This window comes from Emydura macquarii, unplaced genomic scaffold, assembly GCF_026122565.2.
Source record: "Emydura macquarii macquarii isolate MOO-44397 ecotype Brisbane River unplaced genomic scaffold, CSIRO-AGI_Emac_v2 contig_1551, whole genome shotgun sequence".
Lineage (NCBI taxonomy): Eukaryota > Metazoa > Chordata > Testudines > Chelidae > Emydura > Emydura macquarii.
Genome location: NW_027131688.1, coordinates 13,862,695 through 13,889,949, shown reverse-complemented (window position 1 = coordinate 13,889,949; position 27,255 = coordinate 13,862,695). Strand labels below are relative to the sequence as shown.

The 27,255-nt window shown below is 45.8% G+C and overlaps 1 protein-coding gene across 1 annotated transcript in view; it reads right to left on the bottom strand.

Annotated features, from left to right (window-relative positions):
• PRKCH (protein kinase C eta) overlaps positions 1-27,255 on the bottom strand; it is a 170,010-nt gene that overhangs the window by 9,899 nt on the left and 132,856 nt on the right. The window contains exons 11-12 of the mRNA XM_067554909.1: positions 19,594-19,732; positions 18,402-18,590 (exon numbers count right to left, since the gene is read on the bottom strand). Of these exons, the coding sequence (XP_067411010.1) occupies positions 18,402-18,590; positions 19,594-19,732 (328 nt within the window). The remainder of the gene's footprint in view (positions 1-18,401; positions 18,591-19,593; positions 19,733-27,255) is intronic.

The following is a 27,255-nucleotide window of genomic DNA, read 5'->3' as shown; positions in this document are numbered from 1 at the left end:
ACCGTAAGTCACTTGGATCTTGCTCCCCTTGAAGTCAATGGCAAGACCACTGATTTCAATGGAAGCAAACTTTACTCCACTGTGTACCTACGTTTGTAAAGCTGCAAACTCGGTTAGATTAAATCTGATCTCATCTGCACTTCTCAGAGGCATGTCAGCCAAAAACAGCACACTGAGTCAGTCAAAACACCTGACTCCATGGAATTATTGATACATATTTACTGAAAGAGCATGTAATGAATCACTCCATAAGAGCTGAAGATTCATCTGCCTTGGGCCAGTGTTACTACAAGACAGATTGTAGGGATAAGAGAGCTCGCCAAAAGGAAAATATTTTGTCACCAAGCAGAGCCTAATCTGTAGACAGGTGGATTATTTAGTACTCTGCTTGTCCCATAGCATTGCGACTGATTTATAAAGAACCATGGTTTTGTAAACTTGTCTAGAGACTTGAGATTCTGTACAGAAATGTTTGCACAAAACTTTTCAATCATAATCTCCTTGATTTTGAAAGTTATATATAATGGTACACACAAACATTCTCAGTACTATTTTAACATATCTATTTTGTGTTTAATTATCATCAGCGGCAATTAGTTTCACACATAATATTGTGGTGTGTAGATTATTTCGTCCTGGGGAAAATGTAAAAAAAATCCAAAACATGAGGCAGGAGGAGAAAAGCATCTCAGGAACACAGAAGGGCCAGGAAAAATATGGCTTCTTTAGCCACAACAGTTGGCTTCTACTAGCAATAATAATTATTACTTGTACTACAGTAGTGTGTAGGTGTCACAACTCAGGTCATTGTGTTAGGTTGCGCACGTACTCTTAGTAAGACACAACTGAAGCCCCGAGGAGCTTGCGATCTAAATGGACAAAAGAGAGACAAAGAAGGTAAGTACTTAATACAATGCTATTATTCCCATTTTACAGAAGAGGAACTTCACAGAGAAATTAAGTGACCAGCTCAGAGAGAGACAGAGAATCAGTGGCAGAGCTGATGCCAGATCTCCTGAGTCCCAACCCATTTCTCACAAGACTTTAAGGTCAGAAGGGACCATTGTGATCATCTAATGTCCCTCCTGCACAATGCAGGACACAGAACCTCACCCACCCACTCCTCCGATAGAGACCTAACCTCTGACTGAGTTTCTGAAGTCCTCAAATCAACCAACCTTCCTCAAATGAACACCGTGCCCATACCATCCCAATCCAACTCTTGCCATCAAGATGTTAAATGAAAGCAAGGTTTTCTTTGTACTTTTTCTCAGAGCTTCCTTCTCATTGTTAGTGAAGTCTGGTCAACACAAAAGAGAAAAGCAAGTGTGCATTGGACTAATGGAACCAAAATATAGCTTCCTTGGGAATGAGAGAGAATGGACTCCCTAGGACATGGCTCATTAAGAGGAGTGACCTGAACTAACAAGACAGAAAGAAACTCTAAAGCAAACAGGGTTTCTCAAAGATCTATCAGATTTTAGACAAAGGGGAATCGTTACATAAATAGAGCAATTACTCTAATGAAGGCTTCTCTTTACGAATCTCGTGACTGAACACTGGACTTGCAACAAATGTGGTTGGACTATTATGTAAGCAAAACAAACCAACAACATGTGATTTAATTAGCCTTCACCAGCTCCTAAACAAAGGGGACGAAAGATGGCTCTCCATTTGCCAATGACTTGAAGCCAGGAGGCACTCGCATAGCATAGGAGCACTTTATTAGCAGCTCTTACGGGCTCAACCCTGAACTCTTTTCTTAGACAAGACTCCCATTGCCTTCCCCCTGAATTAGACCAGGGGTATAACTTCCAAAAGTGCCTACGTGGCTCAGAAGCCCAAGTTCCATTTTCAAAAGTGACTTAGGCCTGGGTCTAACACTTACCTGGCGATTCGGCGGCAGTCTACGCAGAGTAGCTTGCGTAACTCCCGTCAACCGCTGTGCTTCCCTTCTGCACAGCATCTTCACGTCTTCTACGCCACTTGAGGAAGTGGTTTTACTACATCGGCTTCCTGATCAATTGAGCGGGTCTACACTGACCGCTCAATCGATCCAGAAAGATAGATCTGACAGTGGCGACTTTGCCGCCGTCAGTATAGACATACCCTTAGGCACTTGGGAGTTTAAGTTCCACTGACTTTCACTGAGAATTAGGCTCCTAAGTGCTGAAGCCATTTTTGAAAATAGGATTTAGGCTTCCAAGGATTTAGGCACTTTTGAAAATATCATCTCTTTTCTACACTGGGGATTTGTCTTGATCACAGCCATCAGTGGCCAGATGCAGCAGTAGCAGTACCGCGGCTTACTCCCAGTGTAGTATGGTAAATTGCCACAAGGTGTGATTCCTACCAGTTCGTTTACCATGGTTTTAAGCAGGGGTGAGCACCACTGATTTGCCTGTCTGTGTCAGGGCTCTGGCTACCGATGGCTGCAATCAAGACAAATTCTCCAGTGTAGACAAGGCCTAAAGAGCGCAGCATTAGGGCTAGGGAGTAGAACTCGACTCTGAAATGCATTTTTCAAAATGGGGAGGGAGGAAGGGGAAATTCTTGGTTATTTCACCTTTCCAGCTATGAAGTAAAGAGGAGGTGGGTAAGACTAAATCACTCTTCTGTACTCTTCCTGAGAGTCACATGGAGTGTAAAACTTAACATCTATCACAATGACACTAAACACAGCTTTAGTGCTATAGCCCCATTGCTAAGGATCAGTGCTGCAGAGGTTAGCTTCATTGATATTAAACTGAGATAAGTCTGGTCTCACTCTTGCTTGGTCTCTAATACGATCACTTGACCATTGGATGAGGTGCTGCCAATTCCAGCCTCTACAGAACAAAAGAGGATTAGTCTGTTGTGAGGATGGATATACAAAATAAACCAGTGTCAAAAGAGAAAGCAGTGTGAATGATCTACACAGCTGGGATCACATTTTCTGCAGTTGTAAATGGCATCAGTGGAATTCTGCCCATTCACACAGTGGAGAATTTGGTCCCAAAATGTGGCTCTCTGCCCCAGGTGAAGTTAGAAGTTTAGCTTCAAACTAACCCATTGTACTGGAATCTGCTTGCTTCCCTCCAACTTTCCCAGAGATTCCCATCAACACAAATGCAAAATAATAGACAAGCTAAAATTTTCAAACCTGGGTGCCTAAAATTAGGCTCCTAACACTACGATTTTCAAAATTGACTAGTGATTTTGGGTGCTCAATTTGATATACCTCAAAAGGGCTTGATTTTCAGAATGCGGCATGTTGCCCTCAGGTTGGGCATCCAACAACTGAACTGCCCCAAATCATACAATCGTAGGACTGGAAGGTCTTCTAGATGAGAGGTCTTCTAGTCCAGTCCCCTTCACTCAAGGCAGAAGCAAGCATTATTTAGACCATCCCTGACAGGTGTCTGTCTAACCCACTCTTAAAAATCTCCACTTATGGAGATTCCTCAATCTCCTTCGATACTTTATCCCAGTGCTTAACTACCTGACAGTTAGAGATTTTTTCCTAATGTCCAACCTAAACCACCCTTGCTGCAACCCATTGCTTCTTGTCCTATCCTCAGAGGTTAACAAGAAAAATTCTCTTCCTTGTAACAACCTTTTATGTACTTGAAAACTGTTATGTCCCCCCTCAATCTTCTCTTCTCCAGACCAAACAAACCCAATTTTTTCAATCTTCCCTCATAGGTCATGTTTTCAAGACCTTTATTCACTTTTGTTGTTCTTCTCTGGAATTTCTCCAATTTTTACACATCTTTCCTGAAATGTGGCACCCATAATTGGACACAATACTCCACCTGAGGTCTAATCGGCACAGTGTAGAGTGGAAGAATTACTTCTCCTGACTTGCTTACAACACTCCTGCTAATACATGCAGAATGATATTTGGTTTTTTGGCAACAGTGTTACATATTTAGCTTGTGATCCACTATGACCCCTAGATCCCTTTGTGCAGTACTCCTTCTAGGCAGTCATTTCCCATTTTGTTTCTTCCGAAATGGAGAACTTTGCATTTGTCCTTATTGAATTTCAACCTATTTACTTCAGGCCATTTCTTCAGTTTGGACAATCATTAGTCACTTTGAAAATCTTGGCCTAAATCTATACTTAGGCAGCTAATCTAAAATATCAGGATATTTATAAGTGCTCAGCACCCCTAAATCTTGCTCAAGTCAATGGATTCCACAGCTGGTGAGCAATTTTAAAAAAACAGGCCATTTTTATTTAGGTGCCTGAATAAAACTTTAGGATCTAACTTCAGGCACCTAGTTTTGAAAATGTTGTCCACGGTTTTTAAATCTTCAGAATCAGATTTGATGTACATTATTCAGGTACGTGACCAATAGCTAAGTTGATTTATCAAGTGGAATAATGCAAATATGGAGATGCTTTTATATTAGTTAAGGTAGGAGTGCAGGACTTATTAACAGATTGGAGGAATGATCCTACTCCTATTTAAGTTAATGGTAAAACTTCCAGTGGGTTCAATGGAAACATGATCAAGTCTTTGACAAACGACCTTGTGAAGTGCAAGCAGAACAAGAGGTGGATGGTAAATCTATTACACATCCCTGGTGGCCCATTTATAAAAGGCCAGGTAGAAAGATGAATAAAGTGTACCAGCAAAGGTTATAAAGAGCAAGAAAAAAATCTCAGAAAAATACTGCATCATATTCTTTACTCTCTTTTTTACATTTAAATTATTTGATGAGTAATGATGTTCCAGTTACAGTAGGATTGGTCAGAAAGTTCCGCAATGCAAGGATGAGTGAAGAGAAAGAGCTAACTGGTCTGAATAGGCAATGCATTTGAAGCATCATTAGAGCAGTATCTAGATCCTACAGCTGAAACTGGGACTCTGCTGGGCACTGTACAAACCCCTAGTAAGAGACAGCACTTGCCACAAAGAGCTTAAATGGACAAGACAAACAAAATAAATATTATTGTCCCCACTTTGCAGATGAGGAACTGAGATAGAGGGACATTAAGTGACTTGTCCAAAGTTACAAAGATTGTCTGTGGCAGAGCCAAGAATTGAACCAGTTCTAGAGAGTCCTAGTCTGGTGTCTTAGCCACAAGAACATCTTTCCTCCCACGCAGATAGGAAAAGATAGAAAAGCAAAAAATAGTCAGCACAACTGATGTTGCTTTGGTTTTATCTATGGCAGAAGAGAGAGAAATGAATCATAAATGCTGTGGTAATATCTAGGATTATGAGCTTCTATTATGCGGCAGACTAGTCACTGCATGCTGGGGACCTTAAAAAGATGCTGAGTTTGGAAAGGAATTGTAGAAGAGCCAATGATTACATTCAAGATGAATTTGACCTCAGCTTCCATAAACAGAATTAGTTTCCTTTCACAGTGAATTACGCAGGAACAGTATAAAGGCCATTTACTTTACAGAGTTCAAAGAAAAAGAGAGAGCACCTATGACATGAATAGAGAAAATGCAGACTTCTGAGGCTATCTATGATGATGGCAATAAGGATAAGTTAGGGTCAAGTAACTGATGAAAAAATGACTCAAAAGAAGGCTGCATCCACACGGGGAGACAGCATTTGTCGTTCTTTGGCAGGTACAGATCTTATGCTAGGAAATGCTAAATGAAAGCAGGACTCAGATATTGTAACCTAGAAGGAGAGAAGTGAAGAGAAGGAAGACAGAGAGATTCAAGTGACAATCCTACAGAATTAGGCAACACATGCAGAAGGGATGTTCACTTAAAATGTCCCAAACAAAGGGCTAGATGGTGCCCTTGTCTCACTCAGGCCCCCCCCCCCCCACCAATCTCCTCTTACTCAGCCTTGTCTGGATCTGGGGTCTGGTCATGGCAGGAAGCACAGTGTCTCCTCTTCAGATATTCCCTGTGAATGAAGTAGGTGAGGAATGGGCAGATCTTTGGCACCCCATTAGCCAGCCAGAATATATGGGCTCATGCCAGGGGGGGATTTGTAAACTGCACTTGTTTCACGGCTGCAGTACGTAACGTCCCACCAAGAGCAGGGTGGGGGAAAGTAGGGCATGCAGTAATCACAATTTCTTTCCAGGGTGCTGCAGGTATGTGTCATCCCTTACTGTAAGCAAACTCTTACTGTAAACCTGATTGATTGTTGGCATAAACCAGGCCCAACCTAGAGAAAGACAGACAGCTTCTAGCACCGAAAAGACTGACAAATAGAAGGATGGGGGATAGAATGTTATTGAGTCATGCTATGAATGAATTTCACCACCAGCAGTATCTGTGAAATCAAATAAAGGACAAATAATTCATACCCAAATGCATTTAATAAGTCGAGTAAATGAAATCACTGGGGGAGCCACCCACTGTTCCTGGGCTTTGGAGAGTTACAAGAAACACACAGATTGCGTAGAGAGAGAACATGGTGCAGAAATGGATGATACAAGTTCAAGTAGCAAAATGTAAAAGACAGACACTTTATTGGTGGTAGACAATCTTGTGGAATTAACCATGAAGATCAGAGAACAACAGAAGGACATGTGTAGCGGATGTTTCTGAAAGATAGCTAGTAGTGTATTTATGTAGATGAGTTTCTCCTGGGCTTGGAAAAGGACAGAATATTTAGTGTGATCCTGTAGAATGTTCTCTCAGATGAGAAGCTACAGGGATTACAGAATTCTGGTTCTGAGGTCGGAGCTGGAGAACAGCTGAGGAAATGCAAGATGAAAAGTAAACAAAAGTTGTTTACAAGAATTCAGCACAGAGCTTCAGAAAGCAAGTCAAATATTTTAGTGTGGCTTTGACAGCCAAAGCTTAATCTAACTGTGAGACGGAATTTATTGCGTCTGCCAACTCAGAAAAGATGCCAAAATGAATGATTTATTGGCATATTTGAAGACATTTTTAATATCTGCTTTTGTTAGCCAGACTCCTTGACTCTGAGGATAAAACATGAGTTCATCATGGCTCCTCTTTGATTTCAGTTGTGTCCACCATCCTCTTAATCCTTTCCCCTTTGATCCTTCTCTAAAAATGTGCAGCACCTGGTTTGTTACGCAAACAAGTTCATGGTTGTTGTTCCAGCACTGTGTGCAAAATAGATTAGCTGCCGCCTTCTATTTGTTCTTAATACAAAGAACTTGGGCTGGATCCACTGGCTGTGAGTGCAAAGGAGGGAGAGTACTGCACTAACACTCCTTGCGTTCTCTGGGTAACGTGAAGCCAATGTAGCCAGCTATACGCCACCAGCTCCTTGTTCTCCCCTTCACACCTCATTGTAGGATGTGTTCACGGGTGCAGCTGGAGAGCACACCAGCCAGACAAAGTTACAGTAGTCACAAGGCTGTTCTAACTTGCACTGGGACCAAACTGGCCCAAAGATGGGGCGGGGGGGGGGCGGCCAGAAAGCCACCTATACCCTGTTCAGTTGTGCCAGGCAGAACTCAGTCCTATGTATTTTGTTTCTCTGCTCCCCTGGCATTGGTAGCAGTTTGCTCGTATTACGTTCTTAAAAAAAAAGAATCTGCTTCATACAAAAATCCTTTTGCTGAAAGAACCACCATCTCCCACCATCTCTCCTAACTAATGACATTATCAAGTTGTTGATTGGGAGGCTCAGGGCTGCATGTTCTCTCTCATGGACTTGTGAAGGCCTTTCTAAAAGTAAGCTGATTAGCAAGTGTAAGATGTCCTACACCACGTGTAACCAATATAGCTGGTAATGTTGACATCCCCTAGGATGTATATTTTATTCCTTCTGCCTCCTCCTTGCTTTCTTTACTGCAGCTCTGCCTGGGCGGAGGGCCATAGGAGAATTTTTTTCAGTATCTCTCAGATCTAGTTTCTGGCCAGTATGCTGTGGCGCAGGTTCAGTCTCTGAGCGCTTTATTTTGGAGCGATTATCCTCCATTTACCTGTTCTGAATCACATTTAGCACTTACCGCACAAGATATTAAAATGATCTCAGCTCAGCTTTAATTGCATTTTTGTGGGGCCTCACAATTTTCTCTGCTTCCTTACCTGATATCACCTTCAAACTAGGAAAAACCATGTTTTCCACACACTTCTTATCTACCTTATTTATACAAATAAACCAGTGCACTGCATTGAAGTGCAATTTAAAAGGTGCAGTTATGATTCTGCCATCCTTATGCACACTGAGTAGCCCCGTTGATACCAATGAGACTACTGGCAGAACTACTCGGCGTAAGCAGGGATGGCTGAGTCACACCGCAAAGAAGCAGGCTGATACAGGCATCCTGGCAGCAGGGCATTCTGGGAAATTTGGTATGCTCATTTCCATCCAACAGTCACCAGGTGGATTTGTGGCTCTGAATTAGTCTCAGATCATTTGCTCTTGTGAGCTGCAGTGGAATGAAAGTTTTATCCTGCTTCTTTGATTAATAATATTAAAATCAGGGGAGGCAGTGGAAGGCGTTGTGCTTTCGTACAGCATCCAGCGCAATGGATCGTGGTTGGGGCCCATTGGGCAGGACTGTAACACAAACAATAAGAGGGATAATAACAACAGTGTAACTTGTAAGTGGCTGTTAGAAGTTCTGCGCACACAAGAACCTCTCTCTCCACAGCAAGTTAACTGGCCTTCCTTTTCCTCTGCTCTGAAAGACTTGGGAGCTTCGTTTGCTCTTGGGGAAGGACAGGCCATAGCAAGGTGGCACTGCAGTGAGGAACTTACTGCATTAGGAGCAACACGCGCTTCCTCACCGCGACCAGGGCTGCTGAATGGCTGTCGATGTGCTAGCTCACCGGGAGGGAAGCGAGATTCAGGACTTTTATCTGCTCCAATCCCCCTGGCCTGTCACTCTGGGGCATTTTGGTCTGGGATTTCTGGGCCCCTGAATGAGAGGTCCCTCTGGAGTGGGAATGAAAGAGTCACTGTCCTGAACTGCACTATTCTGGGGCTACGGAGTCGGATCAGACACCTGGTTCAATGTTTAAAACCAGCAGTTGCTGTTTAAAAAGCTCCAGTCTCTTGAAAACAGGTTCAGAGGACACAACGGGGTCATGGGGTCAGTGCAGGGGCCTTTGCTCTCCAGACCTGTTCCTATCCTAGGTCAGGACACAAATCCCAGCTGATGGAGCTCAGCCGCTAACGGCACTCACTTGAGGTCATGGGGTTTGGAGTGATACCTTATCCAATTGTCTTTCCATGTGCTCTTGAGCACAATGGGGAGATTTTGCCTGACGGACTGTATCTGGAAAAGAAACTCCCAACTCCCTCTTTTTCTATCTTGGGCACCAGTGGCCAAGAATTAGCACACAGATAGGACTTGTGAGAGATGGACTTACTTGCTAATGGCCTACTTTCACAGGGATTCTTGGAGCATCATTATTTTGATTCCTAAATCCAAGTTTAGGGGCCTGATTTACAGTGCAGCCCCTTTACACCACTCTAACCATGTAAAGCAGCTTTAAAATGAGTGTAAATGTAACTCTCTCTTACTTCCAAGCCTCTCTACCCCAGCAGAGAATGTAAATGAGAATCAACCGTTAGATCTTTATGACACGTTGATCATGTCATGGTGGAGAGTGCGTGGACAGCTGCAAGCAAGTGTGTCATTGATCTTTGGGCAATCACACGCTTCAGTGAAGCTGATGGGTAACCACCCTTCACTCTGGCTAAATAAAAAAACCAATTAAGTGCCTATATGTAGTAAAATAGCTGAAACAATAGACCCCACTGCCCAAAGCACTGGCCATATGGGAGGTCTGAGCAAGAATTAATTCCACTAGGATCACAGTAGTTTCCCTGGGACTGATTGCAAATGCAGGTATTGAGGGTACTGACTGGATTGCAGCTGTGTGTGTCGGAAGCGGACAGCAAGAGAAGCAGGCGAAAAGGGGCAACGGTGAGATTCTGGAAGTGCGCTGAAGAGAAGAACTATAAAGAAAGATATGGGACAAAACATGCTAGCTTCTGCTGAACTTGAGACAGTGGCTTTTTCCTATTCCTGGATTAATTTTTTTTCCCCCAAAACAATTCAATAAAATAAAAAATGATACAGAGAAATATATAGGGCCCAGCGATAACACTGACTACTCTGCTCAGGAATTGACACTAGAAATCCTTCATGATAGGTATCCAACTTTGCTGCTGTTGTTTTAATGTTTAATACTGCAAGTGCTAACCAGCATCAAAGGGGAGAACCGCAGAAGGAAGTGAACTCAGTGACTTGTGGCATCAGAGTTTGGTAAACCAGAGAATTTGCCTTCTGAGTCAGTGTCAATTCTGGCTAATTGTGATCTATAAACATAGATCAACTTCTGTATGGTCTTTTCCCCTGCTTCTTGTTACTATACTATCAGCAGCATCACTACAGCTCTGCTCTTCTCGGGCAGCTCTGTGCCAGAGAGACTGAATTAGCTCTTATAACCATGTCCATTAACTCTTTAACTCATCGACTCTGGGGACTGCCCTTCTTGCCAGCTAGCCAGCATAAGAATTACCCCGTGGTATTACACCTGCATTGCCAAACGAAGTATTGAACGCAGAATACTAAAACCACAGGCTTTCTGTCCACCATCTGATCCCTCTCTTGCAGTATCTTTCAGCTTGTTGTTATTCACTCTCCATTCAAAATCAGCATTGCAGACACCTACCCCCAGTCTTGATTTTGACCTCTACAGACAACAGAAGAGTTCAAATAGTACTTTTTCCCCATTATGTGCATCTCCAGCAGGCCTGAAGGCTGTGGCCCTTCTATAGTCTAGTTTGTGACCCACAAAAATAAGGCAAAGCTGCCCGCACACCAGTTTTTGACGGAGTGGGTGAGCTGTAAGAAAGTGTCTAAACACTCAGTATTGTGCATAGAAGCTAGCAGTCATCTCTCAGTGAGCACCTGCTTCCTCATTTGACTGTCAAATGTGATGTGGGAAGCCCTGGGTCCAGAAGGCAGAGATAAAGCTATCATGGGGTGCTATCTTGCCTTAAGATTTCCAGCTGTACTAAAGGCCCACTCTACAAGGCAGGTACTTTTGGAAAGCAGACTTCTGGTCTCTTCCAAATCTCCAAGCCTTTGGCCCACCGACCAGCAGTTCTATCTATTGCCAATACCATCATCCCTCTAACGACTGCATTGTCTTAAGGCTTGTCTAAACTTACAGCCTTGTAGTGCTCCCTCCACCTCTCAAGAGGTGGTAGCTATCTTGACGGGTAAAGCCCTCCTGTTGACCTAGCGCTGTTTACACCCAGGGTTAGGTTTGTATAGCTATGTTGCTCAGGGGTGTAGATTTTCCATACCCTTCAGTGACATAGTTATACCGAAATAAACTGGTAGTGTAGACCAAGAGTTCCTCTTCCCCTTGCTCTGAGGCCAGGCACAGAAAGGAAGATCTCTGCATTTTTCACTCTGTACCATTCAGGGTTTTACCTCCCTTTTAGACCACTGCTCCTTGAGCCTTGGTTTTTAATATGACTTTCCCTGTCGTCCTTCCTGTTAAACCTAATTTCCAGCAAGCTGGTGCAGGATCAGCTGGATTGGGCCTTATCCAAGATAAGTGCACAGATATGAATTCAACTAGAGTTATGGTGATGGTGCTGAAATTAGAAATACCATGCTGGTCACGGGGCAAAAAAGAGAAAGTCATATTTCATGCTGTAATTCATTTGGCTGGATTCCAAGATCTCCAGCTACTTCGAATACCACCATTTCCACTCTAGATGTTATTGTCCACTTGTGACAAATCAGACATCAGCTTTCTGTGTTAAAATGACGTTTCCAATACAAACAAAAATTAAGTTTTCTTTTTACAGAGTTCTCCCCAGAAGATCTTGGTAGCTAGGTCAGCTTATGTCAAGGAGAATTTTGCGGGGTATGTTTTATAGTTTGTACAGTAGGAGCAGGGGCCAGATTCATTCCTGGTATAGCTAAACAGAATCCCATCAGAGCTGAATTTTGTTTGGAAACTAAGTCGTGGGAGATGGAAGCTGGAAAATGAACCTCATACATCTCTAGTTACAGCTAAAGGGCCATATCCCCAGCTGGTGTAAGTCAGCACAGGTCCATTGACTCCACCACAGTGCTGCTGATTTACACCAGCTCAGAATCAGCCTGTCCTTCCCTCCAGTCCTTTATGAATATTTTTAAATGACACAAAATATTGAAGGGGGAATAAGGAACAATTTCCTGTTTAAAGCACAAATGGTTTCTGCTCTGGCTTCTCCACATGCATCTAGGTTGTTTTGTGTTTTCCTACAGCAGCATGCTCAAAAACATTCCTGCAACAGCCATTGACCAAACAAGGCCTTAAATCCTACATGAGTCCTTGAGAATGGATCGTGGCTACCATCAGGAAATTATGGAGATGCACAGGATACACAGATGCACAAAATACACAGGATACACAGGATACACAGAATACTAAAAACAGGAGTCCTCTACCACCTGAGAAAGTCCCTTAATTAGCAGCTATAGTAAGCTATTATCCTCTCATACACACCAGCCACTAAAAGGAAACAAAGACCTTCACTGTACTAGAGTGTGTAATACTAGAACTTTATATATAAATGTTGAACTGAGCTAATATCCGTGGCAAATACATAATGTGACAAAGCCCTTCCTCTACCTCGGTGGGTCCAGCGCTTCCTTCTAGCGGTAGGTCCGGGAACTGCTTCACCCTTTAGTGTTCTTCCACCCTCTAGTGGTGGGGGAGGGTAATACAGCCTCTCTAAGATGATTGCTCCCTGCTGGCTCCCGGCCCTGTCTCTGGTTCTCACAGGCCCTTTCCTCTTTGCTGGGGCTCTTGCCGCTCCAGTGAATGGCTGGTAGGTGATGTGGGGCGTGGGGGAGGGCCGGTTCCACCCTCGACTCCAGGCCCCAATCCAGGGACCCTACAAGCAGCAGCCTCATGCTGTGGCTTCAATAAAGCCGCTAGCTTCCCTGGGCTACTTCCCCATGCCCCTGGACTTAATGTCTGTACCCTGCCCGGACAGGGTCTCTTCCTGGCCTCCTTGCCAGGAAAGGCTCTTGACCTCGGACAGCTCTACGGGCATGGTAGTGCCCAAACCAAATGGCCAGGTCAATCTTTCCCTTCTGGCAGGGTCTCTTCCCTTAGGCCTCCAGGCCTGGGAAAGGTCCTTTGCCCTCCTTGGGCAGGGTTTTTCCCTCCCCCAGTCTTTGTACCTGCAGGGTTCTCTCCTGCCAGCGTTCTGCTCCTTCTCCTAAACTCTCCTGGCTCTTGACAGCATCATGCCGGCTCACACACTTTGGTAGCTCGCCTCACTCCCACAACTCCAGCCACTCCCTTTCTCTGGAGGGGAGGCTTTTTAACAAATTCTGGGTGGGGCCTTGATTGGCTCCAGGTGTTTTAATTAACCTGGCATAATGCCTGCTCAGCTACCAGGGGAAAAGGGACTTGCTGAGCCTGGGGCTGATATATTGGCCTTCTAGCCCCACCAAAGTCGCGGGACCCCCTTGTCAACCTCCTCCTGGCCCTGGCCAAAGTGGTCATCTACACCACCAGGGAAAGGAGGTTGGCTTGGGGGGTGCTCTGCGCCTGTGGAGCCTACTTCCGTTCCTCTGTCTGTGCACACATCCGGGCACAGTTCCTCTGGGCCACGTCCGTGGACTCCTTGGCTGCCTTCGAGGAGCAGTGGGCACTGTCTGGGGTTCTCTGCTCGGTGTCTCCTTCAGATTCCCTCCGTTTAGCCCTTTGACCCTCACGCCTGTCCCTGTTTTTTCATTCATTATTCCCCGTAATTAATTGACCCAGGCTCAGTGGCTCCTCCCCGCAGGCTGGGGGAGGAGCTTTCAGCTGTGGGCAGGCACCCTGATGCTCAAATAGAAGCACTCTCTGGTAGTCATCTAGTCTGATCCTATCACAATAAATTCAGTTATTATCACTAAAACTCTTTGTTACAATTCAAAAATAGGTAAATAGTAAACAGGCATGTCAATTATTCATTGGAATTTAGAGGCCAAAAAATATCTTTCTATTGTGACAGGGCCAGCCCTGATGGCTATAGGAGGATGCTCCTATTTGCGAACTAGGCCCCTCCCCCAGCCTAAGGGGAGGAGCCACCGGACCTAGAAAGCAACTGATACTGTGGGATAACAAATGTAAAAACAGGAAGGGGCGTGAGGGTCAGAGGTATAAAAGAAGGGAACCGGAAGGGGACACCGAGCAGAGAGCCTCGGACAGCGCCCACCGCTCCCGGAAGGTGGAAGGCATGTATATCAGACCCAGGCTTAACAAATCCCTGTTCCCTGGGTGATACAGCCAGGGTTACTCCAGGTCAATTGGGTCACCTGAAGCCAATTAAGGAGCTTGCCACAGCAGGTAAAAGCCTCTGTTTCAGGCTGACAGGGGCAGCTGAGAGGGAGTTGAGTGATGGTGTAGAGTAGAGCTGCTACAAGACTTGGAGCCGGTGTTGTTGCTGCTGCCGCCACAGCACCAAGCCACGGGAATCAGGGAGAAGCCCATCCAGGCAGGGCCAGGGGACGCAGGCCCCAAAGGCCTGAAGGAGGACCAGCGCGGCTCAAACAACTGGGACAGAGACTCAAGTGAGGAAGGGGGAAACCTGCCTACATGATTCCAGGAAGTGGACCGCAAGCAGGGGGTCCACAGACAAGCGACCCAGGGAAGGTAGTAGCTTATGAACTAAGCTGTTTGAGGCTACTCCTCTCAGGGTCCCTGGGTTGGGGTCTGGGGTAGAGGGCGGGACCGGGGGCCCACCCCCGCCGCTCCCACCCAGTCACACCACCGGCATAGCCGAAGGGAGTGTGGACCCATGGGGCCAAATAGGCCTTCCTCGCCACAGTATCTAATTACAAAGAGTTGCCTTTCCTCTAAAGTTGATGTGCTTTAGCACTCAGGGCCCAAGCATAATATTTTCAGGCCCTCTCCTGTAATGGGGGTTGCAGCCTGGGCCAGACCCCCCAGGGCCTCCGGGCCCCGGTAAAGTGTACCCTTCCTCCCCTCCTCCCATGTGGGGGCCCTGTTGGCACTATTGAAAATACTACATGAGAAAGCAAGATGGGACCGAGAGAGTATCGGATGAAATGGTCTGTAATCAAAAGCAATTAATGAGTGGCTGCAGGGAATTCATGCTCAAGATATATGAAGTGTCTTAGTGCTGCAAAAAGTGAATGATCCCTTGAATCATAAGGAAAACCTTTTGGTGCAGCCACCTGAAGCAGCAGCCACCTGGAAAGTGGCAGACGTGTAAGGAATTGAACTAAGTGGCATATATAAAATTCTGTGAAGAAAGCTCTCATCAGTTCATCACAAGACTCCTGGTTATTACTCTGAAACTGACCTGCTCACAACTTCAATAGCTCAAAGTCTTCTTCCCCACTGCTCATTTTATCCCACTGCAGAAATTTCTTTCAGGTGCACAGCTTTTTTGTAAGCAACGCTTGTAAATTGCAGAACGGCAGCTCTGCTCTGGTTTGTGCTTCAGGAGCGATAAGCGATGCTATGGGGCGAGGCAGAGTTGTAGGAGAGAAATTTTTACACAGTCTGTTGAGGGTCTCCAGTTTGAGAGGGAACTGCTTGTCTTCCGTTTACATTCCTAAGCACCATGATGTCTTACTGAACTAGGTCTGTCCTGAAATCCGACCCTCTTTCTCCAATTCCACTCACCATACTTCTATTTGCAGTTACAGGAGAATCACCTAAAGTAACATGTTTGAAAAATTTCTGTGAAATCACTATGGTTACGGCTCTGATTCTCTGTCCCAGCCCCGGCCCCAGCACAGGGCAGAGCAGCCTGGGGATGAATCTAACTTACACCAGCTAGCGTTCTGAGGTGCCTGTTGTAATTAGTAAAATAAATGTGCCATCTGTTTGGCCCCCCTTTCCCTTTGTTCCGACACAAAACAAGTCATATTATACTTTGTACTTCCCTATGCGATCAGTGTTTATTGTATCACACTTTGCACTCTGTCTGAGGCTTACGTAAGATTCCTGCAACAGAGGAAAGTGCAACTTTATCTATTTTAGAATTGTTTTTTGATTAGCTGGCACTCACATACCTGAGGAGGTATCCCTTAAAGGACATAAATTGTCATAAGAAATGAGAGCACTGCTCTAGCACTACGAGTACTGCTCTTAAATTTGCACTGCTTTGCAACTCCTCTTTTTTTTTTTTTTTTCCCTTTACATTGTTTGGAGGGATTTCCAAGCCCAAGGGAGTCTTCAATGAGACAGATGATCACCTCTGGCCAGGACCTATGGATTTCATAGCACAATCTTTCCTCAGGCGATGGGGCCTATGGATTTCATAGCACAATTCCTCTTCAGGAGACGGATTTTGTTTTTAGCGGTGCTTTTAGGAATATCACGGATGTGCTGGCAATTTTGTAAACTTGATTATCTGCTTTATATCCCATAGAAACCTTCCAGTTCAATTTCCAGTGTTTTGTTACTAGATTACTTTCCTTTATAGAGTCATTCCTACGGCACTGCATTTCATTAAGCCAGTGTTTCACAAACTATTACTTACTTATTTTAGGTATTTATATAGTCCCCCATTAACAGAGTATCTGACCATTTCACAACCTTTAACGTACCTATACTGCTGCAAGGTAAGGAAGTAACTGAGGCATCGATAAGCTTAATGCCTTGCCCCAGGTTACAAAAGAAGATTGTGGTGGAGCAAGGATTTAGGTCTTCTAAATCTTAGGTTAGTACCTTAATCCCTGGACCATCCTTCTCCTTACAGCAGTGCTAAGCAGCCCCAATGTGGTAGGTGTTGTACGCACATACAGTAAGAGATAGTCGGTGATACCAAGATTTTACAATCTCAACAGACAAAGGAAAGGTTATTATTCCCATTTTACAGGTGAAGATTTGAGGTGCACAGAGACTGAGTAGTCCATGGTCACACAGCAACGTGTAAGAGCGGTGGGAACTGAAGCCAGATTTCCACAAGTCCCATACCAGAGCCTTAATTGTAATGTCATCCTTCCTCGCAGTTTGTCAGAATCTCCCCAATGTGGGTCTCCAGACAGATCAGGGATTTTCAATTATAAACATTCGAAAATGAGAATTTTCCCAGTTTCCAAACAAACAAACACACACCTAACATCTCTCTACAGAGAGCTAGTGTTCCCCGTGGGAAAGTCAGCATTATCAACAGTTATCACATAGGACTATCTGAGATTCTGCAGTTATTTCCTGCTTCGCTCACATGGAAGTAACATGGTATCTGAAGGTATATGCTGACCACTGTATCTCTTCTTTTCTGTAAGAGTGCTACAATCATGTAGTCTAAGAGGAAGTATGCATACTGCTTGCCAGCCTGATTGTTGAACCAATAAGGGGATAAAGCCAGGTGAATACACATCAACACTGCAGTTCTTACCCTTCACCCCAAGATAACGAAAGGATTCTGTTAGATTCAAACCACGACTGCTGCTGCTCCACTCATCTGCTTGTTTTCCATTGTGTCTGTCCTCTTTCATTTTTATTGTTTTTGATGGTTTTTAAATTGGGTTAACTTGGGTCCCACACTGCAGGACATCCAAGTTAAAAACTATATAAAAACTATCCCCGTCCTACAGTCTAGCAAGGGGCATGCCTTTCTCATTCACTCATATTGAGGCTGTTGCACTTGTATATATAATTAAATAGTCATTGGGCCAGAGAGAGGGAGTGACTTTATAGCCAGATGGCTAGGACACTCTTCTGCAATGTGAGATATCCAAGCTCAAATCTCTGCTCCGATTATTATTTAATTATATGTCCGGCACAGGGGGGCATTGAACACAGGTCTCCCATATAGTAGATGAGTGCCCGAACCACTGAGCCAAAAATCATACGAAGGCTTAGCAGAATTCAATTTTATAATTTTGTCAGATAATATCCATGTTTATTTTTAAGCCTTTTCAGATTTTTATTGATTTAAATTTTTCACAGTTGTGAGAAATTATGGGCTGGTGTCTCCCCCAATAATTATTTAATGTCAGCAGACATTGAGATTCAACAAGTTATGTCAAAACATACAAAAAGAAATATCTTTAAATCAAACTTTAATAAGTTCTCAGGCAGCATTTTTCTTACATTGACTATTTGAAATTTCAGATATTATTGATGGAAATATTTTTGTGGGTGTACGGTGAAATTGACCTTTACCGACAAAAATCTAACCCTTCCAAGCCCTCTTATAAGGAAGACTCTACCTTCTCCTCCTCCCCTCACCCCACTTTGTGAATCTAGTCCTTTAAACTCCCGGAAATAAAATGTTTTGGGTTGAATGAAATGTTTGTTTGACCTGATTTACCAACATTTTTCAGAATTTTCAGATTCAGTTCAACCTGACCCAAAATATTATTTTTTTTTAATTTTTGGGAACTTCCAGAGAACTGAAACATCAATTATTGGCCCAACTCTATTTGCATAAACAATATCAACTACTATTTTAAAGAACACATCAAGCTGGTGCGAGCTGGCATGGAGGACACAAAAGCAAGAGAACTTACAGCTTTCAGGATCCCTACTGCATCCTGCGGGAGCCAGGTTGGGTAAACAACTTCATCATTCAGAATGGCTTCAAAGAGGTCATCTTCATTCTCTGCTTCAAAGGGGGCATGGCCACATAGCATCTCGTACAACAGCACCCCCATAGCCCACCAGTCTACATCAGGACCATAGAGCATCTCCTGCAGAATCTACAATGGGGATCGGGAAGAGGGATTAATATCACTCACTAGGCTGAACTATTGTTTTTCTAAGTGGGAGAGGGAAAAAAACAGATTATGGAATATTGATGTGAACAAAACATATCACGGCATATTAACTAATAATACTCTCCTCTGTGCTTGTCATTTCTCCTTTCCCAGAGCCTCTGTGTGATGTGCATTTCTAGCTGGCAACCCCATTGATCTTCAAATCCAATAAACAAGCGTTCAACCAGTTGTACCCACTTACCAGACCTTTAAAATAACATGCTGATCAGGAGCCTACCAGGAGATGAAGAGTTTTTCAGCCAAATTGTTCTACTGAGGTGGATCAGCTGGGTCTGTGGCTTGAGATTCTGCACTCCCCTTGCCTCTCAGAAGGAAATGCTTACATGGCTCCAAAAGACACATTTCCAGCTTGAGAAGGGAAGGGGTGTGAGAGAGAGAGAGTATGCATGAGTGTGAGAAGAGGGCAGAGGAACCATGACTACAAAGCTTAATTACGGAAGCACCTACGGCACCAACAGTACACCTGGCAGGATCTGGACAGAAAGTATTTCTTAAAGTTATATTTATTCATTTTAAAATTAGATAGATGAATGATAAGGAGGGGGAACAGACAGAGGCAGGGCAGGGAGCTGGTGGATTAGGAAGACTGCAGCCTGCTTTCAACCACACTGGGATGGTACCAGTGCCCTTTGCTGTAACCAGCATTTTGGCAGCTACAGTCTGCATCTATATTTTTCAAAATGCATTCCTCTTACTTCAGAGGAGCTGATGCCCATGTGTCAGCCCATAACAACCTGCAGAGTTGCTTAGCCTTCACTAGCCCTTGGGGCTCTAGATCTCAGAGCACTTCTCAGACCAAACTTTCCACCTGTCAGCCCCATAAGATGCAGTCACATTAAGTGGCGATCTCATCTTGTTGCTTTTAAGCCAGACCTCCGCTACTAGAAGCCCAATGGATTTTCCAAAGAAGAAGGATATCCTGTACCTCTGGAGCGATGTAGTCTGGTGTGCCACAAAATGTTGCTGTAGTAATTCCATCACGAATCCCCTCTTTGCACATGCCAAAATCTGCCAACTTGCAGTGGCCCTCATGATCCAGCAGCACGTTATCCAGCTTCAGATCCCTGCAATAATAATTATTATTGTGATTATTTAAATTGCTACATACTAGGAGCTGTACAAACCCAAATGAAGACATTGTCCTTACTCTCCAGAGCTTAAAATAAAACCTGGACAAACACATATCGCTAGACCCAGCGGCCTACTACACTATCATCTTTAGAAAAAACAAACTGAGTGCATGAATTTGGCACTTGTGGAAGGGAGGAACTAATAATGTGTTGAGCCAGATTTAATATGGTCAGGTGTTGTATGAGCTTCCCCACGACTTTCCCAACACACCGCAAGTCTGACGGGCAGAGTCTCCAGCTAATTCAGTTCTGAGAATGCATTTGAGCCGAGGTTGCCAATCATGTCAAATTGTGTGATGATTTTGTGATGTAGCAAATGTCCTGCACGTAGGGTCTGTTGATACAGCAAAGCAAAGCACCACAATTAAACAGATACTTAAAGATGTGATTAGATGCTTTGCTGATTTGGGATTTTACTGCTGTATCACCATTTTGGAGTGTAGACCCCAGACGCCCGTGGCTCTGGAGGAAATCTGTTTGAGGCATCATCTGGAATTTTATCAAACTTGGGAGCCAAAGAATTCTTTGTTTGGACTGCACCATAAAGGAAAGCAGAACCAATAATCATCAAGTGATAGTTCTACATACACAAGCCCTAAATGTTCTCAGTTACACTGATTTCAATGAGGTTGCACTGGAGTATCCAAGAGGAGGATGTGCTGCCAAGAATCTTGTTTTAGTATTTATTTATGTTCTCTTGTCCCATTCCCATGTTATTGTCTGTTCTGTGGCTGCACCCAGTAGAAGAGGAAATATGCGCTTTCCAGTTCACCACCTCTATCAGGATGGATGCCTATAGTTAAAGCTAAGTCCAAGAAACAGTCAATCTAGAGGATCAAGCAGTGTAGGAAGCTTGTCAGCCGTTTGACCTTGAGATGGCCCCAGGGAATATTCCACAGAGAAGTACAGTCAGGAGCATGGCCAGATAGCAATGGAGCCATCTGCAGACCCAGGCAACGCTTTCCTAAAAATATACTCCAGCTCTTGGCATGTGGCCCTTTCAGTTGTCAAGCTTATCCTACACAAACTCACAGATGGGGGAAAGCAAGCACTGTCAGAGAGCTGCCCCAGTGATGTGAACATCAACAACAGGTGCAATTGGAGCAGCATGCCTGTGTAAACAATAGGAATGTGCTCCGTTTCCTTTTCCTGGTTTTGGGAGAAAAGATATGTGATGTGGGCTCTCGAGCGAAGCATTCGCTCAAATAAGCCAGTGCCTTCCTTGGGTGGTACAACCCTAATGTTTTGCTTTGCTCCCAGAGCAGACACACCAGCTCTGAGCTGGACAGACATTCTGGGTATCTATGTAGGTACTTATATGACCCACATCACCATGGTATCTGGGCACCTCATATCACCCCAGGGAGGTAGAGCAAAGCAATTAGCCTCTCTGTGCCTCAGTAAAATGGGGTTAAGTGACTTAGTCACACACCCAAAGCAGCACAGGACGCTTGTGTCAGAGAAGAGACTTGAACCCGGTCCCCAGCTAGCTCTCTAAGCACTGGGCCACCATTCTTCTCTACTACAGTGCCCTGACAATGAGAAGGCCAGTTATCCCACTCTGTCTCAGAATTCCCATAACCAGAACCACCACCAGAAGCAGTTCTCAAATTAGTGTTGGGCCACCAGGGACTTTATTATTTCTATTACAGTAGAGTACCTGGGACCTTTCTGTGATAGGCAACCGTGCAAGTAAGACACAGGTCCTGCACCAAAGAATTTACAAATAGACAAGAGAGTGGGAGAAAGGAAATATTATTATCCCTACTTGACTGATTGGGAACGGAGGTGCAGAGGAATTAAGTCACTTGCCCAAGATGGCCAGAGCCAGGAAAAGACGGTTACTAACCTTCTGTAACTGTTGTTCTTTGAGATGTGTTGCTCATGTCCATTCCAATTAGATGTGTGTGCGCCTCATGCACAGTTGCCAGAAGGCTTTTCCCCCGGTAGGACCCGTAGATCAGCCCTATAGCCCCTAGAGTCATGCGTCCATAGGGCTCCATATAAGGGCCTGCCGACCCTCCGCCTCCTCAGTTCCTTCCTGCCAAGAGACTCCGACAGAGGGGTAGGCGGGCAGGTTGGGAATGGACATGAGCAACACATCTTGAAGAACAACAGTTACAGAAGGTTAGTAACCGTCTTTTCTTCTTCGAGTGCTTGCTCATGTCAATTCCAATTAGGTGACTCACCAGCACTCCTTTAGGTAGCGGGGTCAGAGTTCAACGTAGAACTGACTGCAGGATTGCTCTGCCTACTGCTGCATCCTCTCTGGCTTGTTGGGTGATGGCATAGTGCGCCGCGAAAGTATGAATGGACCCCGTCGCTGCCCTGCAAATATCCTGGTTCAGGGCCTGGGCTATGAAGGCTGTCGTGGTTTCTTGGACTCTTGTCAAGTGGGCTGTCAAAATAGGGGCTGGTACTTTTGCCATCTTATAACAGGTCCTAATACATGATGTAATCCACAATGAAATCATCTGGGAGGAGACCAAATGGCCTTTCATTCTGTCTGCCATGGCCACAAAAAGCTGGAGGGTCTTCCAAAAAGGCTTCATTCTCTCTATGTAAAAGGCCAAAGCTCTCCTAACATTGAGCGGATGAAGGCTTTGCTCATGGTGGCTAGCATGTGGCTTAGGGAAGAAAACCGGGAGGAAAACATCCTGATTAGAGTGAAACAGAGACTACCTTTGGGAGGAACACCGGGTGTGTTCGCAGATGAACCTTGTCCTTAAAACACACCGTGTAGGGAGGCTCCGAAGTCAGAGCCTTCAAGCTCCGACACCCTCCTAGCTGATGTAATGGCTACCAGGAAGGCACTTTCCATGACAAATACAAGAGGAAGCATATCGCCAATGATTCAAATGGTGGTCTCATCAGTGCAGACAGTACCAAATTAAGGTCCCATTGAGGGACTGGCTTACGAGTTTAAGGGAACAATCTGTCGAGGCCCTTGAGAAACCAGCTCCTTATGTGGTTTGAGAAGACTGAATGCCCCTCCACCCACAGATGGAATGCCGAGATTGCTGCTAGATGGACCTTCAGTGAGGATACTGAAAGCCCTTGATACTTAAGATGCAAGAGATAGTCCAGGATCAGCAGTATAGATGAAAACTCCAGGGAAACTCCTTTTTGCTGGGACCAGAGGAAGAATCTTTTCCACTTCGCCTCGTAGGTAGCTCTTGTGGAAGCTTTCCTACTACCCATTAGAATCTCCCTGACTTGTTCTGAGTATTGCAACTCCTGCTGGTTTAGCGAGAGAGCTTCCAAGCCATGAGATGAAGAGATTGTAGGTTTGGGTGACAAAGGCGACCCTGATCTTGGGTAATCAGATCTGGGAGCAATGGGAGACAGAGTGGTTTCTACAGCGAGCGAGTTCGAGCAGCGTGGTGAACCAATGCTGGTGCAGCCATGCCAGGGCAATCAGGATAATCATCGCCTTGTCTCTCTTCACTTTCAGAAGGATCTTGTGTATCAATGGGATTGGTGAAAAAGCATAAAACAGGTAACCTGACCAGGGAATGAGAAAGGCATCCGCTATCAAGCCTCGACTGTGACCTTGGAATGAACAAAACTTCCTGCATTTCCTGTTGGACCTCATCGCAATAATGTCTAGTTGGGGAATTCCCCACCTCTGGAAGATGTAATTCGCCACATCTGGGCATAGAGACCACTCATGGGCTGCTATTGACCTGCTGAGGAAGTCCGCTAACAAATTCTGAGACCTGGGAAGGTAGGACACTTCTAAATGGATGATGTGAGTTATACAGAAGTGCCAGAGATCAAGGGCTTCTTGACACAAGGGAAAGGAGTATACACCCCCTGTTTGTTTATATAAAACATCGCAGTTGTGTTGTTTGTTTTTATTGCCCACCAGATGATCCTTGAGGGCTTGACATGCTAACTGAACTGCTCTCAACTCCCTCACGTTGATATAGGCAGACAGGTCCCTTTGTGATTCTCATCTGGCCTATGTGGGCCCCCCAAGCCACGTCCGAGGCGTCGGTTACTAGTGTCATGGTGGACTGTGGGCTCAAAAAGGGGACTCCTGTGCAGACTACTTCCTGGTCTAGCCACCAGCTGAGCAAAGTTAACCTGACATTGGGATTGACACCACCTTGTCTACATAATCCCAAGAGGGGTGGTAGACTGAAGCCAGACAAATCTGCAACGGTCTGAGATGTATCCTGGCATACCGAACCACCTGAATGCAGGATGCCAGGTGTCCCAACAGTTTTAGACAGTTTCTGACCGTGACCATAGGGTGACGGTTCCACTCGTCTATGATGGATAGGATATTGTGGAAATGAGAGTCTGGTAAAAATGCCCTCGACTTTTTTGAATCGAGAACTGCCCCTATGAATTCTATCCTGTGGGGGGGAGGGCGAGGACAGATTTCTGAGTATTGACCAACAGGCCCAGATGGGTGAATGTTAACTTTATGAACGTTATGTCCGAGTCTACCTATTGTCTGGACTTCCCTTTGATCAGCCAGTCGTCCAGATATGGGAAGACCTGTATCCCCTGCTTCCTCAGGAAGGTGGCCACCACTGCCATGCATTTCGGGAAAACTCTGGGAGTGGTCGAGAAGCCAAACGGGAGCACTGTGAATTGGTAATGGTGACTGCTGACCATGGAACTATGCATCCTGGAGGTCCAGGTTGGCATACCAATCTCCTGGATTCAGGGAGAAGATGATCAACGCCAGGGAAACCATTTTCATAAAGAAGCTGAGGTTTCACTTGTTGAGGTTCCTTAGGTCTAGGATGGGCCTGAGACAACCCTTGGCTTTTGGAATTAGGAAATACCGAGAATAAAAACCCCTTCTCCTTAACTCCATGGGAACCTCTTCCACCATTCCCACTTCCAGAAGCTGCTGAATTTCTTGAATTAGAAGCTACTCGTGAGAGAGGTCCCTGATCAAGGACGGGGAATGTGTGTGTGTGGGGGAAGGGGGGCGTAAGGGTGGGAGGGAGTGTAACTGGATAGCTTATCCCAGTTTTACTGTGCGTAGGACCCACTTGTCTGAGGTAATTTGGGTCCATGCATGGTAGAAATGGAATAAACAGTTTGAAAATAATAGGGGTGAAGGATCCGAGCTCTGAACTGCTATGCCGTCCTCGGGTACACCTTCCAAAGTTTTGTTTTGGGCCTGGGGGGCTGCTTTGCGGGCCCCTTGTTTCTACCCAACAAGGACTGGTAGGGCCTCCCCTTCTATTATTGTTATTGTTTCTGTCTCTCCTACGATTGGACTCTTGCCTCTGATGTGGCTGGTAAAACTGGGGGAGAGGCTGAGGCCTGAAGTGTCTTCTCTGGGTCACCGGCATGTGTAGCCCCAGTGACTTAAGGGTAGCCCTGGAGTCCTTCAATCTGTGCAATTTTGTGTCAGTTTGATCAGAAAATAGGGATTGGCCCTCAAAGGGTAGGTCCTGCACAGTTTGTTGGACTTCATAAGGGAGGCCCGACGCCTGCAACCAAGAGCTGCAATGCATGGATACCAGCGAGGCCATAGTCCGAGCTGCTGCATCCGCCGCATCGAAGGCCCTCCACGAGGGTCAAACTCCTTCTTAGAGTCGGCAGGGATTGACTCCGCAAACTTTTGGATAGACCCCCAGGTATTAAAAGAGTATCTGCTCAGGACAACCTGTTGGTTTGCCACCCAGAGCTGCAGGCCCCGGTGGAATATACCTTCCTGCCGAATAGGCCAGTTTCTTGGCCTCCTTGGCTTGGTGTGGGGCCTTGGCTGCCCTACCTTTCCCTCTCATTCGCAGCCGCTATGACCAGGGAACCCAGGGAAAGGTAGGTGTACAGGTACTCATAACCCTTGGATGGGACAGAGTACTTGTGCTCAACCCTCTTTGCAGTTGGGGGAAGGGTTTGCCAAGCTGATTTCATGTTCTCATTAATAGTTTTTATTAACAGCAAGGCCACCCTCGATGGCCCCGATGGGGACAATATATCTGTCACAGAGTCTGGTTCTCCTTCAGCAACCTCCTCAACCTGGATTCCCAGGTTCTGTGAGATGTGACGGAGAAGATCCTGGTGCACCTTATTGTCCTCAGATGCCAATGCTGGAGTGGTGCCCGCCACTGCCTTGTCCAGGGAGGAGGATGACGACTCCCTCAGAGGACCAGACTCTTGCCCCTCAGTACTTAGAGGGTCTTGTGGTACCGGGCGGCTCGACTCTCCCACAGTGCCGGAGGTGTTGGACTTGGTGCCAGCATAGGTGCCTCCATAGTTGGTGCCGTGTCCAGGGTCAAAGTCCTGCTCGGTACTGGTGTCGGCGTCAGGATGGGCGACAGTCTCCGACCTAACTTGATACAATCTGCTCCCCAACGCTAAGGACAAGGACTGATCGGATTGGGATCCCTGTGCCTGATGAAAGGCCTATGGCGTCCAGAAGGGCCATTGAGGATTTTGCCACTGTGGTGGCCACGGCACGGCACACGGCTGAGGCATCCCTTGCCTGCGGTGGCGACTTCTGTCTCGGTGCTGTCTCCTTTGTGAGGTAACGGATTCCGCTTCAGACTCTGATGTGGATTCTCTCTCCGGAGACCATGGTGGTGTGGTGTCCCTCGGTGACGGCGACCAGTGCCGAAGCAAAGGTTGACGGGGCAACAAGGCGGGTTTCCCTTTGGAAGGGGCTGATTTGTGCGGCACTGCATCTGCCGCCTCCTGTGGTCTTCCCCGGGACTACGGTTGCTGTGGCACCATGCTCTCGATGAGTCCCTAGCCACTTCAAATGTCTCTGGGGTGGAGGATGACTAGATGTCCTCCACCACTTCATCCAGCTCCCTGGCAGGTGGAGTGGTTGGTACTGGACTCAATGTACCGCTTCCCGGGGCTGGAGTCGAAGGTGCCATGGTTCTGGAAATAGTGCTTGAGTGGCCCGATGCAGGTCTCACTGCACTCTCTCCCTGACACCCCACAGATTTTGGAGTGGGCGAACAACCCCTGTCCGATTTCTTGTGCTTCTTCCTGGGCACCAGTGAATGTGAGCAGTGCCGAGTGCTTTCCACTCTCGGTACTGGCGACTCCTTACAGTGCCGAGAGTCTCGAATACCTGAGTCCTTCCTCAGCACCGGGTCATGGACAGAGACTGGGGCACATCTGACCAACGCCAATGCGGTGAGCACCGGCTCCGAAGAACTTGGAGATGGTCGAAGAGCTGCCTCCATCAGGAGGAACTTCAACCTCTGGCTCCTTCTGGGTGCAAGGACAGAATCCCTTGCAGATCTTGCACCAGTCTTTCTGGTGAACCTCCCTGAGACACTTGAGGCACATGGAGTGCGGGTCACTCCTTGGCATGGGTTTCTTGCATTCCATGCACGATTTGAATCCAGGGGAACAAGGTATGCCCTGGCCCCTGGACTAACAGACTGATTCCTTAACTACTAACTACTCTTAACTGCTAACTCTTAACTCTAAATGATCTATTTACAGGTACAAAGCAAATGAGCAGT